Source organism: Xiphias gladius, chromosome 2 (assembly GCF_016859285.1).
Source record: "Xiphias gladius isolate SHS-SW01 ecotype Sanya breed wild chromosome 2, ASM1685928v1, whole genome shotgun sequence".
Taxonomy (NCBI): domain Eukaryota; kingdom Metazoa; phylum Chordata; class Actinopteri; order Istiophoriformes; family Xiphiidae; genus Xiphias; species Xiphias gladius.
This window is the reverse complement of record NC_053401.1, coordinates 2,215,819-2,243,810: the sequence shown is the minus strand read 5'-3', so window position 1 is coordinate 2,243,810 and position 27,992 is coordinate 2,215,819. Positions and strand designations below refer to the sequence as shown.

The following is a 27,992-nucleotide window of genomic DNA, read 5'->3' as shown; positions in this document are numbered from 1 at the left end:
TGAGTGATTCCTTTTTTTCAGATCCCCGTGTGGATCCATGAGTATTTGACCTGTACTCGGCAAAGTGAGGTAATGCAACCTAATAGACTCAAAAAAAGTGAATTAAAACTGAGGCAGCGAGTAAAAGGAAGGAGAATGAGCAATTTTCGGAGTTTTGCCGTGAGTTAAATTAGTCTTATTGAGTATTGTAATGATGCGTGTGCAGTGCGTATTGTGTGCGGTAGGACTCCACTTCATGGTAACATAGAATAGGAATATTTGGAAGCAGCTCGATGCCTCTACGTAATATTTGTAAGCGTATGAATTACCCAGTGATTTTGCTGATTTGAAACATCAGCTCTAGGTAGACTCGGTTGGTGGGAAGTGGGAGTCAGATCCTGACATCCAGGGAAGTCCATTCATTCATTATCTGTCGGAGCCCAGCTCACAACAGGCAAGAGGCAGGGGACAGACGGGACAATTCATCATTCTATCACTGGGTTAGCGTACACTCAGTGGCCACTTTATTAGGTACACCTGTACAATCTCATGCAGTCCAATACAACTGTTCGTGTAAATTCAACTTCATGGTTAGCACCGAGGCCGTAATTAAAGGTGTTGTTGTACAGGGGCGTTTCTAATTTTTTGTCCTCCCCCTTTACATACATGAGAATAATGTACACACCACTGAATATAATGCAGTGCGTGACTAAAACAAATAATTGAGACCACCCAGTGGTCAGCTCCAGAAGGGGAGCTGGAAGATCATTTAATTATTGTGGCTTATTTGGAGCTAACGCTAATGTCGCTAACGAGCTCCAGGCCCACATTTGTACGGGGCCGTCCTTAGTTTTGGTTCATGAAGATTAAATAATCTGAGATGAGGAGACACACACTCCTAATACAGCAGACCCCAGACGGAAAGGGGCCTAGCTTGGCCGCTGGTTCCCGAAAACGCATGTTTCTACATTTCTGTTTGCTGCTCTAAAAGGGGAATTGTCACATCAGTGGAGTCTGCACTGCCTGAAGCAGAACCCGGGTTATAATGTGTAACCTTTGCTCGCTTTTATTTACGTGCGAGATGAATGTGAAATAATAGAAGTGGTAGCTTTTGTTTTTGGTGACTCACACACACTCTCACACACACTTATGTACACACACTCATACGCAGTGTTTGAGGCCGGTGATGGTTATAAATGACCCAGATATGATTTGTCATTAAAAAAGCATTTCACCCAAATTATCTTTCAGTAACAAGGATACGCAGGGCGAGCATGTGTGCGTGTGGGTGTGTGTGTGTGTGTGTGTGTGTGTGTGTGTGTGTGGGTGGGTGTTGTAGTGCTGTCCTTGAGCTTCTGGCAGACGAGATGGATGAGCTGTAATCACACTGATAGAGAGATGATCAGAGGAGGGGAATAAGAAGGAAGAGGAGAAACAAGGTTGTGCATGTATTTGTCCTTGTACCAGAACACGGACGCGTGCGTGTGCATATTTCGGTTTTAAATGCTTTAAAGGATCATGGGTTATCAGCCAAATTCAGCAGTGGACGGTTTGACTTTCAAATCAGAACCATAACAGACATGATAGACATGATAAACGCTGTGAAGCCAAGAAATAAAATGGACAGAGCAGCCGTACTCCCAGGACGTTAACAGCCTAGTGGTTGGACTGACGCAAAACAATTGGCCCAAATTCATCGGTCTGGTTCTGGGTGCCAAGACTGACCAGACTGAAGCGTGCTTATAACCGGGGGTGATTCCCAGCCCCAAACGATTCAAACCAAAGATTTTCAAACTATGAGGCGCAGCCACCCGGGAGGTTGCAAAAGACACCAAGTCAAAGTTAGTTATTGTAGTTTTATTTCATTTATCAGCACAGTCTGCAGCAGCAGCGAGCGTGGGGACAATTAAAGTACGTTAAAACCCTTGGCGCGCAATTGACGCTATCGCTCAATCCATGGCAACACTGATATTTGAAGTTTACATCTCCCAAAGCATTATGGGAACTGTAGTTCCAAAGTGTAGAGCATGATTAGCCCCCAATGAGACCAGGTCAAGACCTAGTACATGTCTGGCCTGACCATTATCTGTCTGCCTCTCTCCTGCTCATATACAGTCATTTAATGCAGCTGGATTCACGATAAAGCTGCTCTCGTTTACACGTTTTTCTTTTTCTGTTCTCAGAAAACGTAACGAGTACGAAACGGTGACTGACACGCGGCCCGTTAAGACCACGTCTTAACCAGCGGTCACTTCCCGGCTGCTGCTCTGCTCTGATAGAATCCTGATTTTATAACCGAGACGCCGTCTGACGGAGTCACCAGACGCATGAGTCGAAGACGACGGCTGTGCTGCGATTTTCAACCATATTTACTTAGTTAGAAGCTCGTCCACGTCTGTGTCAGCCGCCGTGGGGTACGGCGGCGGAGGGATCGCCCGACCTCGCGTTCGCGGGGCAACACTGGCGACTTTATTCTACGGAAAGTGGCAAAGGTTCGTCCAGAAAGTCGCCAGATTTGTCTCACTGGTCTCCCGACACTTCCATGTGTGTTCACACGACTACGCTGGGAGAAAGGGAAGCAACAAAACCGTGTCGCCCTCTATACAGAAGAAAGTTAATTATCTCTTATCTCAAGATACCAAACATTTATCTTGAATTCACATCTTAATTACTGTGTTATCCTGAGATAACAAATTCTGCTATCTCACTTCATTATATCATGTAAAGATAATAAATTCTTATCTTTATATTTACACTTCAGAGATTTTGATTCCACCATTAGTTAGAGATGAGAAATTGTGCTCATCTGTCGTATTTTAAACCAGTTACCCTGACATAACCATCTAATTAAGATATATCTGGAGATATCAAGCATTGTTTTCCTGTGATAAGAGCCTGAACTTCTCATTTTATCAAGATGACAAACTGTGTTCTCAAGACCTGAATTATTTCACGGCCTCATTATCTCGTGACAGCAGATGAAGTCATGTAGGTCTTGAGAACACGGATCTTATTAAACCCCTTAAAGGGGCAGTCTGGTGATTTAGTGTGGTGCCTGCAGCACAAAGCTCAGGACTCAGGACGGACAGATGAAGGCAACAGAGGCCAAGTTATACTCACTTTTAATTCCTAGCAGCATCTGTAAATCTGTAAATCTGTACTGTCCAGCCCCAACGCGAGATAATCCGGACATCGGTCAGAACCCGACGAAGCTCCTCCACAGTTACACGGGACGTTATACAGCTCGCTGGAGTTACCGGCATCGAATTTAACCTGAACGTTAGTTAACACCGTTAAAATCTGTTTTTCATGCAACACACTGATCCTGGGAATGTCAGTGTTTAGGCTTGGTCTCTTTTAACAATTTCTTCACCACTTGCAGCTACTTTTTTGACTTATTTGTGGCAGTTTATTGGATATTAAATGGGGCGGAGTATTTACCACCTCTTCCACTCAACTCCCTGATGGAAAACTGTGTGATGTGCAAAATTATAAAGAGTTCTCCTTTAAGCCCGTTACTCACTGTACTGACCTCTTTTCTCTGGTTATCTTGGGATATCCAAACTTCATTATGCCATTTATTAGCTGAAGATAACAACCACTGCTCATATTTAGTTTTTAACCCCAGACATGGGGATTGAATGATATGAAACAAAGCTTAGAGGTGATCGGGGCTTAAATGTGTCATTATGTCGAGGTAACACGCTTCTGTATTTCAAGAGCTATCCGCAAAGGATTCATCGGGGAGTCTTTGCCCTCAGCCTCGAGACAAGCAGCAGCGCCGGAGGTCAAGAGAGCAGGAGTGACAGAGCAGATTCAACAGCATTTGGTGTCTGGTACGTAACAAGAACGTTAAGCGAAAATCCCCGGAGAAGAGTTTTAAACAATAAATAGGAGCATGACAAAAAAATAATTCCTTATCTCAGCAAAAGAGATGAGATGAGAGTTATAAAAATACCTTGAGAAAAATAACAAAATAACTTTGCTTGCTCAGTTTAATTATTTTTTGCCTCCACGAGTTTCATCCTGTATCAATTTATTGCATTTTATTACGTGTGTTAGCTGCATTTCTTTCTTTCTGTGTCGTCCTGATTTTACTGCTCTCCCGTCATCTGTGGCCACAACATGACAAGAGAGAGGTTACGTTGAAACATTCTGCATATGTCTGCGTTGTGTCGGACACGGCGGAAATATTCAGAGAGGCTCGCACTTTTAGAATATGAGCTGTCATCATCCTTTAGCCTTAAAAGCCGCATTGCTTTCTTAACAGGCTAAAGCTGCATCAAAGAAACTCAGAGTCCCAGCGGCACTCACGGTTTTATTTTGTGCGTTCGGTGTGTGCAGAGACCTACCGTCACGCCGCCGTCGGTCTGTGTCTCTCTGTAGGTGAAGTTGCAGACGGCCCAGGCCAGGTAGTACGTGGACATGCGGGGCGTTCGGGCGAAGCGATTGGTCACCCAGCCGTCCTCGTTCGACGGGGAGCTGCTCTCGACGGGCATGTTGGAGAGAGAGGTGTACTGCGGGTCGTGGCGGAGGGTGAGGGAGAACGTGGCCTTGTAGACGGGCTCGTCGAAGCAGGGGAAGGCCTTCCGGGCGTGGATCGGACTGAACTGAGTCACCGCCAGGTAACTGTGCGGGAGACATAAGTGGGCGATATCGTCATCGGACAAAGAAAGATAACGATGGAAAGAAGTCATCTCAAAGTGAAAGGGCGCAGGAGTTCAAACTGGTTTTAGGGAATGAAAATGGAAACACCATCCACCCTCACAAGTCACTCAGTCTCATATTCAGCATTCGGACTGAACGGGGGCCAAAAACTTCCCCCGCAGTCGGACCACCTCTAGCCCTGGTATGACCTAGGTCCGACTAGAGGCTGGGTTCAGGTGGCGATCATAGAACCACAGCTGACGTCATGGTGGCTTCTTTAAGCTCTGAGGGAAAAACAGTCCTGAGCCCCCCCCCCCAAACAAACTCCTACGCCACGGCACAAGACAAATGACGGCTCGTTTGTAACACTGCCCACAAGGGTTTGATGCGAGCGGAGACATAAAAAGGAACAACTGCTTGACTAGAAGAGGTCTATCGAAATCTCTACCAATGGTGTCAGCTCCTATATCATAACATCACTGACCTCAATTTGCTCTCCGTTCGGCCCAGAAGGTAAACGATGTCATTAAACCGGGTTAATTAAAAAGAATTGCCGTTGCATTAAAGTGACCCACAATTCCCTTCATCATATCCTTGTTGACATATGGCCTGAAATCGTCTGCTCTCTGGCTCGGGCTTCACGGCCGGAGCTTTTTACACACCTACGTCAAAACCTGGAATAAATCCATAAGGAATATGTGATGCTGTCGTACAAAGCTGGATTTTGTTTTAGCTTTTGAACCTTTCAAACCTATCAAAGGAGAAATTTAAGGTGGAATCAGAGTTCAGGTGGTTAAGGGATAATCCTCTGGAGTCAGAGCCGACAGGTCGGCTGTCTGCGGGCAGAACTTTTTAAAGAGGAAGAAGTTTTATGCTTCAGTATGAAAAACAGCGTCCGCAGAGAGAGATAATCCACAATAAACACCAGGAAACTTTCTGTTTCCTCCTGATTTCTTTAAGCCGCGTTAAATGTTTTCGTATCAAAGCTTTGTTACGTTCATCTGTCAGTCACCTGACAGACACAGGCAGAAACTCCAGGAAATAATCCCTCCGGAAACTTTGCTATCGCGCTCGTGCATTTTACTGCGGGTGTTTGTGGAGGGAGAGATGAAAGGAAGGAGAGGGGGGAGGAGGAGGAGGAGGAGGAGGAGGAGAGGATGGAGGGGAGAACAGGTGGAGCAAGAGGAGGAGGAAAGGGAGAGAGCAAGAGATGGAAAGCAAGGATGAAAGAAAGAGAAGAGGAGAAAATCCTCAGAAGTTGCAATTAAGCACTAAAAAAGAGGAGGTACACTGGGGGAGAAAGATAAAGGAGAGAAAACGCAGTGGAGGAGGCAAAGAAAAATAAAAGGCATGTGATCACAGCAAAAAATGCAAAAACAGAGGATAATAAAAGAGAAAATGAAAGACAAAGGGAGAACAGAGGAGCAGAAGGAAGAGTATAGAGGAGGAAGAGGAAGATGAAAGGACTGGAAGAAAAGGAGGAGGAAGAGAAAGGGTACAAAATAAGAGTAAAAAATGAGGCAAAAGGAAAAAGGAGCATCAAAAAGAGGAGGACGAAAAGAGTGAAAGATGAAAGGAGAGGAGAAGAGGAGGGAAGGGATGCGATGAGGAAGAGCGAGAAGGAGAAAGGGAAGACGGGAGTACTAAAAAGAGAGTTGACAGTAGAAGCGGCAAGATGCAAAAAGGGAAGAGGTGGAAAAGAGAGGTGGAGAAAAAAGAAAGAAAAACATAAGAGAGAAGGTGGCATGAGAAGGAGGAGTGAGAGGAAAGGAAAGGAGGAGAGGAGGAGTGGTGAGAAGGGGAAGAGGTCGACAACAGAGACAGGGAGAAGAAAATAGGGCGAAGAAGAGATAGAAACGTAAAGAGGTGACGATGGAGGGAGAAGGGGGAGAGGTGGGAGGAGGTGAAGAATGGAGGGCGAGAGAAACGTGAATAATAAACAGGGCGAACGAGGCAGCCATTGACAGAGAGAGAGAGAATAATGGAGAAAGCCTGAGAGGGGCGAGATAAAGAGAGGATCTATTAGAGGGGAGGATGAGTCTGTATCACGCACACACACACACACACACACACACACACACACACACACACACACACACACACACACACACAATGGGATGTCCTGCAGGTTGTCAACACTCACTGCTGCCAAGGTAACGCTTGTTGTCACAATAATCCTGATCGACACCAAGCCAACAGGGTTGCCCCGGACAACCACGACACACACACACACACACACACACACACACACACACACACACACAGACATACAAACACGTGAACACAAACACACAGTCATGCATGAATTCATGCGGTGGCGCTTCGTGTCCTGAACAACAGAGGAGAAAGAAAAATGACATCATTTCCTGCTGTAATGTTTGTCATTATCTTTCCTACAGAGTACAGGCATTTGAGTGACATGTCAGACACACACACACACACGCAGAAAGAGAGAGAGAAACACACTCCTCATTCAGATTCAGAGATGTGACTGATGGGAAAACTGTTGAGTCAGGTGCTTCTGTGTGTGTGTGTGTGTGTGTGTGTGTGTGTTTGTGAATGTGTGTGCATGTAATAGAAGCGCGTTTCATTTCTGTATCTGCTTCACACATAAACACACACCATGTTGGACACTGATCTCTTCAAGCAATGTCTCAAATTGCAATTCCCCGCTTTCACATTGAAAAGACTGCATTGTGTGTGTGTGTGTGTGTGTGTGTGTCTGTCATAGGCTACTTTTGGGGACAAATTTCATGCTAAAGACCAGTTACTTGGGGGCGGCTTGTCCAATTGGGGACAAAAGCCGTGTCCACCAATAGGGCAAAAGCTGATTTAGGGTGAGGCTCCAGGAAACGCATACAAGTCTATGTAATGTCCCCAGAAGTGACCTCGATCTGTGCGTGTGTGTGTGTGTGTGTGTTGCTGCAGCTATAGTTTTACACAGGAAGCTGGTGAAGAGGCTGATTCATCATCTTCGATATAAAATATGTGACTGATGGAGGAGACGGGTGTGTGTGTGTGTGTGGGGGGGGGTCATTTGATCAGATTTCAATTCTGCTCTTTTACTTAGAGAGAGCGAGGGAGGAGGTGGCAAGGATGTAGGAGATATGGGGGGGTTGCTTTGGTTCATCTTACTGTTCCTCCCTGTGTGAAGTTTCTCAAAGTGTGGACCTTGACCCACCGACGGTCCATGAAGACATTTTGTGCGTTCCAAATTAAGTTAGCGAGAAATTCAATATTACACCGGAAAGCTCGAGTAATATAGTTCAGCCCTGCCAGTGCTTGACTGGCGGCAGCAACGCAGCCACCAAAGGTTCACGTCCAACTCAGAGACACGTACCGGCCTGTCCAGCCACACTGAGAGGTACCGGAAACTCCAAAGTGTGAACGGCCTCCGGTACAAAGACCTACAGGAAGTACTGCAGGACAGGGACCCAGTGCGCTTTCGCCTTCAAGAATACCGAGAAGCATAACCCACGAAGAAGAAGAAACCATCGAGGGTCAGTCCAAGACAAGGTTGTTCCACTGAACTGGTATCCATGCTGGAGGCCCCGTGAGGTTGTGAAGGTCTACACGTGAGAAAACATGCTGGGGGGGGGGTGGATTTATAAATCTGCTCTCAGCGATGCGTTTATATGAACATGAAGCGCGAGGTGAAAGCTGTCGCCTTGGGGGACGGCGGGGTCAGTCCCTCATACACATGACGAGGTGGAGAGGGATGGATCTTGACCCGTCGGTGACGTTAGATGAGAAGTCGGGGCATCAGCAAAGTCATCGAGGTTCATCCTCCGTCCTCAGTCCAGGAGTTTTTGAGCTACTTCCCTCTGAAACGACCCGGACAGCCGCCGCCACCTGCACGGCCACGCGGCCGCAGTGGCTCAAGACTAAACAGGGTCCGGGTTTAGGTCGAGGCGAGAGAGTCGACATCAACGTCTTGGATTTGGGACGACCCGTATCACACAGCGGCTCCTCCTCCTCCTCCTCCGAATCCATTTATTAAGTCGCCTCGCTTGACTGCCACGTTAGATAGGTCATCCTCCGACACACACGCTGCAGAGTGGGTGTGCGCGCGGTATCGATCTGAAATAATCTCATCGCAACAGTAGATCACTCAGAACGAGGGAGGGACGGGGAGCTGGCGACGAGGCGGATCTGCTGACCGATCGGCGTCTCTCCACCCTCTCTAAGAAAAACCCGGACTCTCACCTGACCTTCGTTAACCGTCTGTCTCCCTCATTAACACTCCGACATCTCTGTTGCTCATCACACGCTGCCTCGTTAGCTGCCTTACTACCCCTCGTTAACTGTAATTCCTCTGCTCGTTAAAGGAAGGCAGCTCCGCAAAAAACAGCTGCAGCGTAATGAAAAAGTTCTTCACAGGATCCGAAGGGGCTTTTGGGGGTTTTGTTTGTTTTGCTTTTTTTTTTTTTGGGGGGGGGGGTTCTTTTAGAAGTCTGTGTTTCAGGAATGTTGTGCATCAAAAGAAAGAGAGAAGAGTAAACACCCAGACACAGTGATTCGGTCCAGAGAAGACCACTGCCCCTCTCGAGGGGGATCCTCTCTGAAGTGCACTTTATAATATATATATTTACATGACACAAATTGGATCGTGCTGGTTGGGAAAGCTGCATGGGTTGACTGGAAATCTGAGTCATAAACCAGATTACTTGAAACTCGTGCGGTAACTCTGTTGCGGAAAAGGTGGTTACGCTGCGTCCACGGTCCGTCGCGTCGTCGGGGGGGAAAAAAAAAACAAAACACGTTCACGTTGGGGATATCGAGAATTTCACCGAACGTTGTCTCTCGGTTGGTGAGAAGAACTACAGACCTGCCACCAGACCGCTGACAGAACGGCTGCAAATGCACCACCGCTGGTTGTTACGGCAAAATAAAAGCCAACTTTAAGACTAGTTCCGTCCAGTCGGCTCATCTGAAAAAGGAGCTATACACCGTTTGTTTGTGTTTGGAAGTTTATTCGGGATGTTTATGTGGTGTGACGACCAGGTTAGCACTGGCGCGTTTCTATATACAGTTTGTGCGTCTTTCTTTTCCTTTATCAGATTTTTATAGTAATTGCTTGTTTGTTTTTTAACTGTGCAAACAAATAAAAAAACAGAAGCAACACATGCACAGTACCCAGGTAGATCAATAGACAAGTATTCTCTGACAGTGGTCAAGAGAACTAGGGCCTCTCTTTTGATCGACAGGATATTCCTCTTATTCCCTTTTTGTGCTGTTTTCCTCTCTGCAAGGTCACTTCGATGGTATCTTTTGAATTTCCTTCTGTCAGATTGTACACAGAGTATTTACCTACTCTTCTCCGTTCCTCGCGTACTCGTACTTTTTTTACGTGCGCCCACACTGGGCTGTGCTCTTTGTATTGAAGGTATTACCTTTGTTAACCTTCGTCATTGTTCTGTGAGAAAAATCTACCCTTCATCGTACGCTTCAGTATAAACAGCATGTATGGTCTCACAGTGTATAGAGAATCCTGCGAGGTTTTCTTCATTGCAAGGGGAAAAGCTTTATACGTGACGGGATTTGCTCTCGTCTTCAAGCTCTGAAGAAGGCACGCTTGTGCCAAAACGTCAGCTTATGGAATAAAGTCTGCCCTGCATAACTGTCAAACGCGGCTCCCGCCTCTTTGCAACTCTTCATGCTGGTTCGCTGCCGACAGTCATTGAGTCCCTTTTTCTCGCCGACTGGCGACCACGGCGTTCAGATTGTGTCGTGCGGCTTGTTAGTAGCCGCGGGGCTCAGCAGGCATTAAGTCCCCGGGGCCGAGGAGAAATCACGTCATCGGTACTTCCTACGCTGCGACGCAGGGGAGCACTTAACCTTGTAAACAGCGCAGTTCTGACGAGCAACAGACTGAAACCTAATCAGAGTCCAGGACGGACGGAGAGAATGCCATCACGGTGTCGCTAGCGCTTACTCATGTGCCCACATGTGTGTATGAGAGTGGTGGTGCAACTGCTTAGCTTAAAAACAAACAAACAAACAAACAATAAAATCTGACAAAGTTAGTCAAAATATCATGTTTAGAACATTTTCAGTACTGACTCTTCTTCAGGTTTTTTTTTCTTGACTGATAAGATGGTTTTGTACATGAAATGTCAGAAAATAGTGAATGTGACGCCTGTATTAGTTTCCGAGAGCCCAATTCAACGTCTTTGGATGTTTTGTTTTGTCCCAGCGGCCGTCCAGAACCCAAAGATACGTTCAGCATCATGTACGACAAAGAAATGCACCGAATCCTCACACGCGAGAGGCGGCAACCTGCTTTAAAAAAAAAAAGAAGAAATTAGGAAAAACAGTCGTCCGCTAATTGCTGCAGCTCTAGACATGTTGAGCATGCAGTTGCTTAGAGAGGGGGGGCTGTTGAGATTGTTCAAATGTAGCTAACGACATAAACTGAGGCTGATCACAGCGGTGGCTGCCCATACAAGGAGCGAATGCGAAGCTTCTAGAGTTGGTTTTCAAGCCTCCGTGGATCTATGTTGGAATCATGATTCCGCTAAACGTTGCCCAGAGACCATAACTGAGCGGACGGACCAACTAAAACCCGCCTGGTCCGGTCTCCTGTGCGCCGGCTGAGTATCGACGGTGTCCTGACGTCACGTGTCATGTGAGTAGGTCAGTGGAGTCCGTACGGACTTTGCTGCAGAGACCGGAACTGAACTGGTTTTAAATGGGAGACGACGGCACCGTCAACATTGAAGCCATCGTTTGCATAAAGATCAATACTTAAACAGTGTTACTGCGTTCAAGAGTGTATATATATGTGTGTGTGTGTGTGTGTGTGTGTGTGTGTGTGTGTGTGTGTCTGTGTCTGTGTCTGTAAGCAATAATTAATTCTCCCCCTCCCAGCATTTAAGCATTTAAGCCCAGCCTGGGGTTTATAGTAACTCTGGATATTAAGCAAATAGCACAGAGGAGCATGTCTGCATGTGTGTGTCTGGGAGTGTGTCTGTGTGTGTCTGTGTGTGTGAGTGTGTGCGTGTTAGCATTAGCCGCACCGCTGCATCAAGCCAAATCCTTAAGCTAACAGTGAGCTTTGTACACACACACACACACACACACACACACACACACACATCTCAGCAGTGTGTAATTTGGGCAGTAGAAGCCCATGGACAGCTACATTGTGTGAATCTGACATTTTGAAGCTTCCTTCAGAATAAATTTATTTTTGTTTAATAATCAGCTGTGTTGTATTTTATGTCTTTGCTTTGCTGGTTAGTCATCAGATTAACATATTTATGAGCTCAGACTGACACCTTTAAAAGGATGTTAGTCATATATACATTTCTTCTTGCTCTGTGTCTGAATTTGACAAATATTCTACTATTCAGCTGAGGAAACAAAGATATTTATATTTATTTATTTCGACGGATAATTCTAATAATTTCACCCCGCCTCATCGCATCTCACAGCAACACTCATTTCCATTTGATTGTCAAGCGAATTTGAAGCAAACTTTTGAAATGTCGCAAAAAAAAGGGAAGAAAAAAAAGAAAATGCAAATAAGGCAAAAAGAAAAACAAAATAGGTTTTTTTCCGCTTCAGCTGTTTTGAAGCAAAGAAACTAGGCTGCGTAGCATCGTCAGAAGGCCGTACATGCTACGTTACGCAAAGTGTTTCCATCTCCATGAACTCTTTTGAAAAAAACCTCTTCACGTGAGTGTAAAACTTTTTTTGTGCAGTTGTGTTTTTTTGAATTTTGCCGTTTCCACCAACCTTTTGTAATGTATTTCTTCAAAATGCACATAAAAATACGTTGACGGAAACACGGCTACTGTCCCCGACGATTTCTTTGTAATGCACACGGTCACATGCAAAAAAACAGTTAACGCTATCTGTATTATCCACATTTTTCTAATACCTTTCGCCTCACTAATAAAACTGGGTTTCCCTTTTTATGTGACGTTCAAGGAATCTGGTTAGAGCAAAAAGTCGACAGTGACCAGGTTTCTTTCATCTGGAGCATTAAACTTTAACTAAGAGCTTGTTGCATTGTGATCGAGCTCTGCTGGTTCATCAGCTGTTGCATTGATCCAGTATCGATCCGAACGGCAGCTACCCCTGAATATGGGACCACTGATGGTGAATTTCAACTCGACGTGTATTTAAATGAAACCACTGAAGCCAACGAAGAAATCGGTGATGCAAAAAAGTAAAGGAAACATATGCCATCACTGTCTTTTTATGTATCATATACAGCAGTAGGAGGTCCAGCAGCATTAGAATCAGCCTTTTATGGAGGCGCAGAGGGTGGAAATAATCCTGAAATGTTGTTTTAAAACAACAAAACACGAGATGATGTCCTAATCCATCAGTTTTCAAAAATAGACAAACTTTCCTTTTCACAAGTAAAGTCCACAGATGGGTACACAAATCTTAATTTCCTGGATTTGAAAATGAAACTCAGCTGAGGCCAGTTGCATACTTCTCTCTATACAAACGTCATGACTGTTTTAATTAGATCTCACAGGATTGTGATGTAGTTGAGAACATTTCTTGTTGTTTTTTGTTCTCTGTTCTCATCGGTCTCGACTATCTGCCCCCTGTGTGCGAGCAGTTGACATCCTGAACCGCACAGACAGCTGCCACTGTCCCGTCCTGTCCCTGTTCATCGACCCATCAGCGGCGTCGCTCTCTGACTCGCAGTCACAGTTTGATGACATCAGTTCTGTTAAAAAAACAGAACCACGTCGCTGCTGCCTGGGTGGACAGAACCGTCTCATAAGCCACAGCGCTGCGGCTCGCTGGTCTTTTAGCAAATTTGGAGCGACCCTTCCAAAGCTCACAGTGTTGAAACTTTGGCTACCTAATCGATCAGTCAGTCATCAGAAAGTTAATCTGACAGTGTTGATAATGGTTTTGCTTGGTTTTGAATGGAACAGCTTTCAAGGTTTCCTCCAGTAAAAACTCCAAATATCATCTGGTTCTAGCTTCTCTAGTGAGAGAGTTTTTTTTTTTTTGCTTTTTCCTGATTCATTTCATTGTAAAACAAATATCATTTGATTTCTGGACTATTCATCAGCGTTAATATGCACTCAGAAGACATGACTTTTGGCTCTGAACTAAACATGGACATTTGGCTTCTGTTTTGAAAATATCCTAATACAGTATTATGCAATTCATCGATGAATCTTTACTAATGATAATGCATTACTTGCTATTTAAACCATTAAAAGTACTAAGGTCGATTTCCGTTCATCATTCATCATGATTCTGACATGACTCCAACAAGAAAATTTTAAAAAAAACCAAAAAAACATTTTGGCTAGCCGGGTTGCCTCAACGTGTTCCTTTTATTTTGTCCACCCTTTTAGATCTCAGATGATGCATTAGATCCAGTTCTCTAAATATTAAACACTATTATAACACTATATTTCTAGGGTTCACTACTTCAACAAGAGAATGAGATTCAAAATGTAAAAAAAAAAAAAAAAAAATTAGTAATTGTCATCATTTTTGCTGATGATGCTGTCGTCTGTTTCACTGATTATGAAAACAAACAGGCTTTTCTTAATCTCCAGGAAAGTTTTGAGATAAAAAATATTACTTTTCGGGAAACAACTTATTGCAGATCACTGATGGTCCCGTTGTAGATTTTCACGTTTTACATACGATTAGAATACAAGTTGCTGATCGCATAGTTCATAAAAAATCTTGAAAACAGTGTCCAGGTGACGGACGAGGTGGAGGACCTCTGCGATAATTCAGTTTTATGGTTTACGGTCTCGCGGTATGGTCACCACGTTTTCATGCCTCAAAGCTACAATCGTTAAAAGTTTTCAAGAAAGTTATCGCTAATGCTTACTCATTTCCTGACTACTGCTGCTTCGCATGAAAAGATTCAACTGGTAAAACTTCGGGTGGCTTTTATTGTGAAGCAGCCACAGGAATAGCCTACAATATATAACAGGAAAATAATAAATACCCACTGTGTATTTATGACCTAAAACTCCAGTTAAAATTCAGAATAAGAAGCTTCAGTCTGAAAAGGGTCCTTATATGTACACGGCTTTACTCCTCTAGCCAATCACAGGTGAGCCTCCCCTGATTTCATTAATTATCTTCAACTTGTGTGTTTCAGCAATAAATGGGAGAGACGTTGATCAAATGTTCTGCTGCTCTGGTAACGCACAGGCAGACACTCACAGATGGAGGCCGCGCAGACACGAACTCAGGCATGAAATAATAAATGTTTCAGCAAACAGTCTGTTTCCCATCAGCAGCATGGGGAAGAAATCTGATGTGGAAAAAAAACACTCTGCGGCAGAGGCGTATGGGAAATTCACAGGGAGGGACTGAGTGGTGTGTGTGTGTGCGCGTGTGCGCGTGTGTGGGTTGAGATGTGGGACACACACACACACACACACACACACACACGCTGAGTGGTTTGTGTGAGTTAATCAATGTCATGGATGTGAAGCTCTGACCTTTTCTAGCCAAAACCACCTGCTGGTTGAGTGTGTTTGTGTTCCTGTGTGTGTGTGTGTGTTTCAAGGTGTGTGTTTTCCAGTATGTGTGTTTCAGCGTATGTACCGTCTCTCCCTCTGCAGGGTGTACGAGCTTCTGAAGAAGCCCAGCAGCTCGTCTTCGATGGCAGCGTCGAAGCTCACATTCAGCCGGTAGACTCTCATCGGCTTCAGCTCGCGGTGCAGCGCCACCACGTACATCTGATTGGCCGGGAAGGGGAAGTGGCGGTGGACACGCATGGCCCCGCCCCCGGGCCGGTTGTTAGAACGACTGCCGACGCCACCCTCCGCTGTCACGGACACCCGGTCCACCTGGAGATAGGAAGAGGAGGAATTAGACTGACGGACTGTGGAATGACCCATCCGTCCACGATCGAACATCCAAATTAAGTAACAATAAGCAAAACACATTTCTATCACAGGAAGACTATTCTGTTTAGTAGATTGGTTCTTCAGCTGGGGGAAGCTGGTGCCATCAGTGGGCACAACAGCAGACCTATTGGGGGCGCTTTAAAAAGGTCAGATGCGGGAAGCAATTCAGTGGTCTGGAGCCAGGGTGCCAGACGCTGAATTAATAACAGAAGCATTTTCTGAGCTTAGCTTGCCCGGGCAAGACTAATTATTGTGATAAACGCGCAGGAAACAGTGTCTTTCTGTAGCGTCGAAAGCTGGAAACATGGGGGCATAGAATCCTGGCGAAGACCAGTTCAGATGGAACTCCTCCTTTTAAAAAAATTCCGGCTATTTTTTGGTGTAAATCTAAAAAACAAGAATGATCCATATGTATCAATAAAAATAAAAATGTTGAATATCTTATTCAGAGATGCTACAATCAGATTTTCATTTTCATATCATCAAATAAATGGATGCCTGGGAGATACCTTGTGGAGATTTTGACCATGTACTGTGCACATGCACCAGGACATGGGCGACGTGATCGCACTGTTCTGCTGATAGACATCGTCGTGCACCAGTAGAAGAGCGTAAGAAAGCAAACATGGAAAGAAAAGTCAGCAGAAATCTTGCCTGAGTTCATCCATGTTTCATTCTGAGGCCGCAGGGTCAAACTGACCACGTGGTGACGAAACAACAGCGGCAGCCAGTGACCGAGGTGAACTAAGACTGAACGAAGAAAAGCGCTTCACTCACTGAAGGCACCACAAGGCCTCACGGGTGTTTTCACTTACCCTTGCTGATTAGACCTGAAGATTGGTCGGGGGTTTTCTGGTAGCTGAATGAAATGGGACCAAACTCACTGCGCTGAAGAAAAAGGAGTCTCACCCTAACAGGTGCAACACTGCTGAGAGAAAGTGGGGGATGTGTCAGTCGAGCACGGTCTGCACACCGCCACGTAGCTCTGAGAAGAGGTCTGATCAGGTGAAGTGAGAGAAAACACCTGCGTGGGTGTGCCCCAAGTGCATGGTTAAAAATAATATCAAAGAAATTCTGCAGTGCTCCTCGTGTTAAACTTTGTTTAGTCTGCGCTGATGCAGAAAGGCAAGACACTTCTTGGGGGGTGGGGGTGTCCTGTTGAATGCCAAGGAAGCTCAACAGATGTTCAGTTTGCCTGCGCATAAGCGGGAGTGACTGCAGGAAAAGCAGCATCTCGTCCAATCTATTTCCACTCGTTGGGCTCGGTTCAAACAGCATCCATCACCCCGAAGGTGTCAGTGGATCGGTTGGTGCTCCTCTTAAGGCAGAGCACAGCCGAGAGGAGCGTTCAACTTCCTTTTCTGACACGCAAATCTGTATCGCCGGCCCACGGCACACCGTCCTGACAGCGCTGACTTTTCGAGGAAAAAGTCAAAAAATGGAGGGAGCTACCACACTACATTACAGTGCATCATCCAAGTTCACGCTAGCCCGCTTCCACTGACCATCAACTGCTTCATCAAACAGGTTCCGAAGTCAGCTGTGAGACGGGAGCGGACGGCACAAATACATTCGCTTAAACCAACAGTGAAATTACCGTCCAGTGAGCGGCCAAGAGAGCAGATAGTCACCGCGCCACCAGCTGTTTCACAAAGACGCACAGATTCATTCCCGCTCAGTAGGTGTAGCCGGTCTCGGCCGGTGCCAAAGGCAATTCTGACCCGAGTCTCTGCCCAGAAAATCTTCATGCGTATTACGACATCCAGGGAATCTGCACCGGCTTCCCGCAAACTGGAGAGGAACCGAACTGACCAAGTAGTGAGGGGGAAGGAGGAACAGGGACGATGCCGAGGAACATCAGTGGGGATATCCTCCGAGGTCAACAGCAGTGCATGATGGGAACGCACCTGGTAGCGGTGGGAACTGGGAGGAAGCTCCGGGGCCCTGCGCTGTCACACATCAGCAATCCTCAGCCAATCAAACACCGAGTGCGTGCGTGTGTGTGTGTGTGTGTGTCCGTATCTGTCTGCGTGAGTGTGTGTTTGTTCTTTGATGAATGAACTGATCGATACGAACAGAGAGCCTGCTGACACAGGGAGGAAACTGCGGGGATTAAAAGGATGTTTTTCAGGGATTTCTGGTGAGTCAGCGAACGCAGCGTCCACGCTTCGCGATGCCTTCAAACGCGCCGCTCAACCGCAAATTCCTTTTAATTGTGTCGTGTGTTCGCCGATCGGATTGACTTTCTCAGCTGAAGTGATCGCCGTCAACACATCTGAACGCTCAGCCGTTGCTGTGCGGCAGTTTGAATAGAAGACTGCAATCAGTAGCGTCGCTGGTCAGCTGACCCTCGAGAGCCACCGTACCGGTTCGCTCTCGGCGGCTTGAACTGAAACCATTGGTCGCTTCGGGTGAAGGACATCCATCTAAGACTCTGACTCTGTGTTTGGCATGTTCTGAAAAATGCTCAGCAGGAAATATTAAGGATTTGTATTTCAGGTAAACACAAATAAAAAAGAAAGGAGATATAAAACCACCACGATGAGGCTTTCAGCACTTTTCTACTTTGCTTTTGTTTAGTGCTGAATGTATTTTGAACTCGTGACATTTCTGTGACTCCGAGAATAAAGCGCTCCTTGCGGGAGTGTTTTTTTTCCCTCCCATTTCTACCAGCTGCTCCTATTTTTACGCACATTTCTGTTTTGTTGGCCTTCTCACACCCTGACAATTTTTCTCTTCATAATGCGTTAACTGTGAGGATACCTTAGGAGGCCGCAACAACACCTCTTAATTCACAGCGTGCTCACACACACACACACACACACACACACACTTGCAAACGGGGCTGCGGGGTTTTTAATTCGCTTCTGCCCAAATTACACAGATTTATCCCCGTCACACATTATCCGAGATGACCGGCCTGCTCTGGCGTTTCTCTGAGGCTTTCTCTCAACATTCGCTCGTCTCAAAAATTGGGCTGAAACAGCAACTTTGACTGTTAATTAGCCTTGTTAAGGAAATCTCCGAGGCCAAATCTGGAAATAAACATTCTTTGTTGGAGGGCGGGTTGTTTTCCAACACAGGGAGCAGACCTCCGGATGCAAACGAGGAGGTTTGTTTGGAAAGAGTCATCGGGAAAGTTACCACACGTCCGCGGGCAGGGGTGTACCTGTCCCACGTTCCGGAAAAATCTGATTGGATGACAGAAGTGAGCGGGCGGGGCGTAGAGCGTGTACGCCGCCGCATTACTAGGAGAGCTCTCTACTCTTGTCCCTATGCAGTTAGAGCCGTAATGGCCGCCGTGACCTGTGTTTACGTTTTGTCTGCGTTCGGAGACGAGCATTTGAAATGAAAAATGTACAGATCGGGTTTCTTTGGAAAGCTGTAGCAGGCGTGAAAGCGCAGCTCGCCCTCTGATATGCGCCGTTTCTCAACAGCGGATGCGGAGAGCGCAAACTTGGCTCGACCCACAGAGTCACAATGGCCGCATGGATGGGAAATATTCCCATTTGAAATATCCTGGAATTTTCAAAGAGTGGTTACTGTGACCTAAAGTTTCCACGTGTCCTGCAAATCCCCGAATCGGCGCTTACCAGGAAATGACGCTTATGACATCATATCTCAACAACATATTTTGCCAGCTTTCCATTAAATGTACCGTGGATATTCATGGATTCCCAACCATGATTCCTCCTCATTTCAGGCCAGATTTTCCTTGTGTAAACAAGAAACACGAACATCTACTGTGGAGACATCAATTGAATTTTATTGAGCTCATCGGTTCTCGCTGGGGGATGAATCCATTGGACTTTAAAGGGGTCAAAAGGTCGTTCCCGTAGCACTACCCCGGAGAGACATTTTTCAGTGTTAGGATCACTACTGGTAAACTCCTCCGACGGCTCAGTCACAGTCGGCCTTCACAACAGTGAAATCTCACACTGGACTCGGCCGATAAATCAGGAGAATTTCTCACGGAGGTAAAATAAATGTCTGCCGCGCTTTCATTTAAAGCTCGACTTTGGCGACCTTTGTCACAGGAATTTGTGCCGCTGCCCTTTTGCAACCTTGACGGCGCCGACGGTGCCGTCCAGATCCTGAAAAACGAAGGGAAGCTACGCGGGTGCCAGCAGCGTCGCACCACCCAATGTCGTATAACCCTGCCCTGCCAGATGACGAGCAGCCCCAATGGAGCTTTCCTCTAATTAAACCAGTAGCTGCTACCAACAGAGGCTACTGGATGACCTGCACAGTAAGTCGACTCTACCTCGCCAAACTCCCGGCGCCAGCCACATTGCCCGGATATAAGCCCGGTGGTTTATGTCAGGTCATGACGGAATTTATACTATGTCTGTTAATCGCCCGTCTTCTGTTGGCCAGCGTGTCACAGATATCACCATGAGCATCCAGTATATAAATTCTTAAAGATAATTTAACTTTACCCGATTCCTGACACAGAGGGTTCATACAGGCCACCGTACCTCAAGGCGGTCAGCGTGCAGCACAATGAACCGGGTGGCGTTGATGCACTCCAGCTCGATGCTGACCTCTCCGGAGAAGGTGAAGTTGTCCATGTAGACGGCGAGCCGCAGGTCGTAGTGCCGTGGTCTCACCGAGCCCGGCAGCCTGGAGGTTCTCCACGGCTGGACCGCCTCCTCATCCCCCCTCTCCCCCGTCCTCTCCCCCCTGCTCCCGTTCAGCTTCGCTGACCCTCCGGAACCCCGGGAGCCCGGGTCCCCCGTGGCTCCGTCACGCTCCTGCCCGCCACACTCCTCAAAACGAATGCTGAGCGCCACGGCCACGGCCGTGACCACGATGAGGGTGAGGATGGACAGGGCGAAGCCCAGCACCAGCCGCTTGTGCACCGTGATGTGGCGCTCGGTGGTCCGGGGCCGGACCACCACCGACTCAGCCCACTGGTCTGAGAGGCCGCGGCCATTTCGCATGGCGCCGGGGCTAGTGTCGTTCAGTCCCATTTAGCGAAAAGTGTCACTTTAATAACGAAGAAATGTCGTCAAGGTTCGAAGCCAGAAATGGGTTCTGAGTCAAAGAAAACATTCATTAATGCTCAGGTCAGATTCCAGCTCGTTTACAGACGATTTCTTCCGGGGGAGAGATTCGTTCGAGGGTTCTGATCGTCCCGGAGATTCCGGTCCTCAGTCTGTCCAACCTCCGGTGCGCGCCTCTGAGACTATTTCTGAACGCCTGAACTCCGACCTCGCCGCTTCCTTCAGCTGGGCCTCGAGGTCGAAAACCAACACCGCGGCACGTCTCACATTTCAGGCGACAGAACCGGCAAACCAGAAGGGACGAGGTGGCCGCGCGCGGTTCGGGTTTGCGGCGAGGAGGGAAAAAAATCAATGCAGCGTGGCTTGATTTCAAGTGTAGAGGAGGCTGAGGAGGAGGAGGAGGAGGAGGAGGAGGAGGCGGAGGAGGTATGCCGTTGAGGATGTGGCTATACAGTGAGCGTACCATCCATAGACCTTCGCGGGGAATCAGCTGGGTAAGCTAAACTCTCAACGAACACAGATAGAAGCCGAGGTACCAGTTTCCCCACGGAGTGGAAATCCCCATTCGAGCCTCAGGAACAATCAACCGAACCAGACAGGGACCTTAAACTCGAGCTTAAACTAACGCAGGGGGATTTAAAGCGGCAGGTTCGTGTCCCCGAGTAGTTATGAAGTTAATTTCCTCTGAGTTAAAAGCTCCTCCAGACCTGCAATAAAGCATAAATAAACCCCCGTTGAACGATGATGGGATTATTACTGCGATACAGCGGGAAATGAAAACACCTCACGGAACATTAAGGTCTCGATGAATATTATGATTACATTTCGGTTTCGGAGTCAGGTGGAGACTCGGGACGTGGAACCAGGTCAACGTATTTTCAGAAGGTCTTTTTTTTTTTTTGTATTAAAATTTGTATTTTAGTGGAGAAATTAACAAAACGAATGACCAACGGCAGCAAAACGTTTTGTCTCCGTTTGTTGGAGTAAAGTTAGGTTTTGGTTCCAGTTACTTCAATGTCGGAAAAATCTGCAGGTTCCTCGGTTTTTTAAAGCATAGACACTTATTTTCGTAATAAAGAACTTTCCAAACGTCTCCTATGAGACTATTTCAGGGACGTTATGTTGCAATTGTATATTTGATTCTTCTGGTTAAACTACTTCTTTCTTTCTTTCCTTTTCTTCTTCTTTTTTTTTTTTTACATCAAAACCAACCAGGTGAAGAGTTTAAACTGGCTGGAGAAAAAAAAAAAAAAAAAAAGGGAGGGAAGCGTCTCAGTTGGTCCAATCCGATGCCAGACGCTCTCAGTTGACCTGTCTCCAGAAAGGTGATGCTCAATGAGGGTAATGACGCTCTCCCCGCGGCCCGGGTCTAGCTCTCTCGAGGGGGGGTTAAGGGGATAATTCACGGCCGGCATGCGGGTTTATTTCGGCGTGGAGGAGACAATTCCCCACCGGTGAACATCGGGGTCTGAGCGGTCCCCGCTCCGCAGCTCATGGGGCTGATGGATGAAAAATGGAGCTGAGGTGGTTGATTCCAGTCGGAGTCCGGAGAACGGAGCGGAAACCGGGAGAAAGAGGCGGTTTTTTTTTTTTTTTTTTAAATCCGTTAAAATCCCGGCAATCGATCCAACGCTTTAATGAGATTAGCCTGGTACTAATGACGGACGTTATTATCCAATCATTAACGGTCCTAATGCAGCCGGCGAGGATCCAGGTCAACTCCTCCGGTCCTCCGGTAACTTCTCTTCTCTCGCCCCCGTCGGAAGTCGGCGAGCCCGCGGGTCCGGTTCTGATGGCGGAGACTCTCTCCGGTCCCGGGAAGAGCTGCGTCTTCTCCTCGGTAAACTTTACGGTCGGCACCTGCCTTGTACCTGCGGTTTGTCTTGTTCGGTTTTTTTTTTTTAGTACCGGGGGGGGGGGCTGAGGTTACCCTCGGTCAAGTCCACACGGGACTGTCCAGGGATCGGTTGCACTACCGTCCGAGAACCGTGAAACCCCTCAGATGTCGGTTTAAACACGGAGACATCCGGCTTGGAAAGCACCGGAGTTGGCTGTCAAACACCGGGAATCCGTTACCGGTCCATCTGACCGGCGGGGATCCGTCACAACGCACATCTGGGGATCGTTTTAAACCGTCGGAGATGAGCTCCGACGTAAAGTGGTCAACGCAAAACACCGGGAATCCGTTAAAAAACCGAACCCCGGGAACCCATTGTGAAGTCTGGGATTCGTTGAAACGCACCGGGGATCAGTTTCCGTACCGGGGACCGTTTGGAAAACGATCCTTGAAAGCGCCGTCGGTGATCCGTTAAGTACACAATAAAGCCCTTCAAAGCCACCGGATCCGTTCCCATGGAGTCCGAAGTAGAAACGAACCGTGACAGGCGGATTGTCCCGGGTTAACGCCGGGCACGAGCCCCTCCGGTGCCCCGTTATTAGACCGGATCCTCCTTAACTTTTTAGCCCCCGGTAGAGCTGCCGCTCCTCTGATGAGGATGATGATGGTGATAACGACGATGAGGATGAGGATGCTGAAGATGAAGCTCGCCCGTTTGCATCCCCCCGTCCGCGGAGGAGGAGGGCGATGACGGTGGCGACGGTGGCGAGGAAGAGTCTCGCGCCGCCCGACCAGCAGTGAGTCCGCTCGCGCTGTGCGTTTGCGTGTGAGCACGAGCCACCGCCGCTCCTGCTCCAACCGAGAGGCACGCGCTGACTGAGAGAGAGAGCGGGGGGGGGGGGGGCTGACTCATTGAATGAAAGCTACACCCACCAACTCAACTCAAATCTATTCTACTCTATTGTCTCTACCTTTATCATATATATTCCAAACCACACAAAAGAAAATGAAGGATGAAAGACAAGGGAGGCAGTTAGTCACACACACACACACACACACACACACACACACACACACACACACACTCTGCTGTTCTCCAGCTGAGGTGGAGAGTGACCCAGTGGTGGAGACTGGGGCCGGTTGGTGCATTTCTCCACATGAAGGTGTCTCAGCTGAGGTCGGTTGTTTTTCGGTTTCTTTATCTGTTATTACTTTACGTCTCCGCTGGCTCCTCTCCGAGCTCCTGCCTTTCAGCTACTGCGGTTTTTGTTTTACAGATTCATGGCGACGCGCCCGTTGGGTCGTCGTCTTCTGGTGGGGGGGGGGACAATGCTACGCGGCTTGTCAGGCCAAACCTGGCGGAGACCGAATCCATGAAGATGCAGGCACGTCAGCCCGCGACGGACACCTAAGAGCGCCCCCTGTCCTCGTCCACGTGCGTTTACTCAGAGTCACGCATGCGTCCGCTGGCTGTGTCCAAATCTCGCCTTTGAACCCTGATGAGCGGGTGGAGCTGCTCCGTGTGGAGACCAGATCTTTCTGCGGCCCGGTCTCCACCCACAGGGCGAAGACACGCAGGTTGGACGACTTGGAGACTCAATTTCCCGTCGGTGCGAGGTGAACATGGCTTTGAAATAGACTCAGCAGGCGAACTCTGGTCCAAATCTGGACCAAGAGGACTTTTCAATCCGGACCCGACCCTTAAACAAAATTTGTGACAGAAGTGACAAATTGCTGTCAATCTGTCAAAGACGCGAAGCGGTATTTAGCGTAGCTCGTTGTCAGCGAGAGGAGACCGGGTTGAGAAAGGGAGGTTCAAAACCCGCCGCGCAAGCCAACGGCCGATGGTGAAAATGTGCGCCTGCCTGAGAAGTGCCGTTTTGAATCCAGGTGTCCTCAGACTACTGAGGTCGAGAACCACAAAACTGGACCAGCTGAAATCGTCACAGCAAGTTACCAGCAGAATAACTTCAAACAAGTCTGGGCAGCGGACCAGCACTTTCAATTTACGGACACCGCGAGGAGGCCGCCGTCTGTAACGCTTCCTGTCATGAGCATGTCCGCCTCAGATCCAAGGACTCAGTTACACCACGAAGGGCTTCGCTTTCCGCCACTTATCCGCACCTGCGGTTTTGTATTCGCAGCTCAGGAGTTTTCTAACATGCGACCTGCTTCGTGCGAACCCTCCCGGACGTGGGGCTCAACAGCGCCTGTGTCCGGGGAACCGCCGGCGTCGCGCCGTGGAGTCGCGGCGCTGAAATGAGAGCGCTCCCCGAGACTCGACTACTTTTTCTCTCCCTCTGCCGATGCCTCACTGCAATCTCGGATTCAGTCGGAGACGGAGAGAGGGAGAGCAGCCGACATGGGACACCCTGACTGCGTTACTGCTGCGGAAGAAAAATATTGACAGACCTCAGTAACCACACACACGCGCGCCGCCGCCGTTCCGGTGTTAGCGAAAGACACCCACAGATTACAGGGTGCGATGAGAGGCGAGTCTATAATCTGGGGACGCCGCTCGCCGACATGACGGCGGGGCGGATACCCTGCTCACGCGTGTGCGTTTGTGTCAACAGCCAAATCCGGCGCGATCCTTTGATGCCGGCGCGAGAGAGGACACACTGGAAGAGGTTTTTCTAATGAGGAAATTATTCAGAGACGGAGATGAATATTTATGATGTGAATACGAACATATTTACATATTTATTTCACATTTCCTAATAACATCACTAAAAGTTAGGAACTCATTTCACTCAGTTAACAGGAGGGTTATTAACACACCTCTCATGCTGTCTTTCATCATGTCTTAAGGCTTATTCGACATCAATGATATGCTCTTAGCGCAGCTTGTAACCAGTTGTCATTTTGCCACCTGATTTTGACTCAGTTTTAGTCTTACTTCTGTTAAAACATAGTCAGGTTTTGGTCGTGGGCTTAACGCCGGTGCATTTTTTTAACCATGACGTCCTCTCAGCGTCTCGAGGCCACGGCTGTGGCCATCTTCATGGCGTGCAGTCACCAAGGTTACGGGCGTCGTCCCCGTCCATCGCGAGCGTAAGTGCATTTTCCATCCATCTGTTTTCATGCGCACAAGTATTCCAAAAAAAAAAAGGTTTTCTGAGCTTGGCCGAGGTGGAGCGTCGATCTGAAAAGATGTGATAAAGTGCAACAGACTTCGTGAGAAAAATCATGACGTAGATGAAGCACGCGACGGACGCAGCCAGCGAACGAGATGAGGACATCAGATCTGCGTGGAGCGACGAGGAGACGGGAACCGTCTCCACAGTTTGAGGACTGACTGGCGTAACATTCCCCTCACAACACACAGTGCGTCTCTTTACGTTTTCTTTACTTTTGCTGATCTTCTGGAGAAACCTGACTTCTTTTTTTTCTACACCAGCCTCGATGATAAAGATGGTTCACGGTGTCCATGACACTTTGTTCTGCAGTAATATCGGAGACTCGGTAAATCCAGCTGTTATTTCCACGGCTGTTTGAACAGCTCCGTCTCCGTTGTTCCCGCTCGCCCTCGCATCACGCTAGCCGCCGTATGTGCCTCTGCACGACAGAGCAGCCGGATCCCCGGAGGCTGTTTTCGCCCGCTCGTTCACCGAGACACTGTTCGCCGTCTGGGTTCGGCTTGAGAGGAGAAGCCGGAACGCCAGATATTAGTCAGTGACACTCCTTTTATCATCATAGGAATGGATTAGATGGCTGACTGCCATGAAAGTCAGATGCTTTACTTGAGTAAAAGTACTAATACTCCGTTACAAGTACGTGTCCTCTGGTGAAAACGTTACTTAAGTTAAGGTATATAAGTATAATGAGAAAGAATGCACTCAAAGTTTTGGAAGTGAAAGTACTCAATGCAGAAAAATGACCCCTGTGAGTGTTACACCGTTATCATTGGATTATTGAAGTGATAATCTAGTATTTTCACAGGTGGAGCTAATTGTGATTGAGCAACTAAGGATTATTTTCATTGTGGATTAATCTCTCAATTATTTTCTCGATCTATCGATTGATCTTTTAAATTGTAATGATTCAGCAAGTGCTGACAAATTCTATCCGCAGTTGCCCAGAGCCCTCAAACTTCAAAATTATTGGAAATGAATGAAAAGGATTGAAACAATTAACGGGAAAAGCGGCGAGTCTTCGCATCTGAGAAGCTGGAACCATGAAACGTTTGACGTTTTTACGTGAAAATGACTCAAGCGATGAGATAAGTGTGAGCGCGGTAAAAAGTACAACATTTGCGTCTGAATTGTAACGAAGTAGAAGTATAAAGCGACATGAAAAGAAAACACTCAAGTATAGTGCAGGTACCTCAAATTTAAAGTACTGAAGTTCCACCACTGATTTTGTGACTAAATGCAAAAAAAGAAAAAAACGCAGACCCATAGAAAAAACAGCCGCGGGGTCTTTTACATGAAACTAAATGGGTTTCAGGCCAATGACACATGTTCTGCGTGTGTGGCGTTAAACCATGTCTGGTCGCGTGTTGAAGGTCAGGTGTTCCCCCGCCGTTACCAAGGTGACACTGACGGATCTCAAGCTCATCGGCATTCGTGCCGCCAGCTGTTTGACCACCTATTGACACTGCCTGCCAAGCGTTTGATTGGCTATCGCATGAGCCATTAATTTTACAACGAATGGCGTGTTCCCGCCCATCTGTCTCAGAATGTGGGTGGGTTTATGCGTGTGTGTCTGAGTGTGTGGTTAGCGTCTCCCTCTAAACTATCTGTTCTCTGACGTATATGGCGATAGTTGAAGCGTGCGTGTGTGTGTGTGTGTGTGTGTGTGTGTGTGTGTGTGTGTGTGTGGTGTGTTCTGTCATGCCACGGTCAGTGACGCCAACTCAGATGCTTCAGTGGTCGATGCTTTTGTCCCGCCAGAGGCTAAAGGATGGCGATTCGAGTCGTCCTGTCCATCCGTCCAACAACAACGACAACACAGAAAAACGACACCGCGTGGCCAGAAGTATGAGGACATCCCAAACTTTTCACCGATATGTAATTGTCTCGTATTTGCTGCTCTAACAGACTTCAGCAGTCAATGCTTGATTCAGGTGTATATCAGCTGCCTCAAATCAGCTACAACCAGCTGTGTCAACACAAAAGGTCACCGTAGCGTCATAAGCCGTAGCACAACTGTCCAGAATGACAGTTTCAGGGGGGCACACGACATATCTGCCAGTCCTTTGTAAATGTAGGTGCTGCTTTGTTTCAAGTTTCTTTGTTATCAGAGAAGATTTTTTTTTTTTTCCAAGCGGGCGACATGTTAGCAAGCTAACGTCTGTCAGTTAATTCAGCGAGACAGGCGACGGTTACACCCGGTGGATGCTACGTTTTTTTTTGTGACGACCGACCTCTGCGAAACGACTAGTTTGGGTGGTGCGATCCATTTTAATTTAGTGATGCGTGAAATGTCCATTAGAGGCCAAATTGGAACCAACGAGAGCTGGTGCAAATGGCTTTTGAGTACTACTTCCAGATGGATGCATGGACGGATTATGAGCTAATGCCCATAATGCCCCCCCCCCTCCGGTCGCTCCTACACGAGAGCAAGAGCCATAGATCAAAAGGGACTTCTCTCTTGTCATTTTGCGTCTGTTTGCAGTCGGTTTGAGTCTCCATACTTCTTTGTATTGACTTCCCAACA

At 47.4% G+C, this 27,992-nt stretch overlaps 1 protein-coding gene across 1 annotated transcript in view; it reads right to left on the bottom strand.

Moving 5' to 3' along the window:
- Positions 1-20,461, bottom strand: part of LOC120797455 (thyrotropin-releasing hormone-degrading ectoenzyme-like) — a 137,973-nt gene extending 117,512 nt beyond the window's left edge. Inside the window, exons 1-3 of the mRNA XM_040141143.1 lie at positions 19,967-20,461; positions 15,184-15,428; positions 4,332-4,608 (exon numbers count right to left, since the gene is read on the bottom strand). Of these exons, the coding sequence (XP_039997077.1) occupies positions 4,332-4,608; positions 15,184-15,428; positions 19,967-20,461 (1,017 nt within the window). The remainder of the gene's footprint in view (positions 1-4,331; positions 4,609-15,183; positions 15,429-19,966) is intronic.
- Between the last annotated feature and the right edge of the window lie 7,531 nt (positions 20,462-27,992).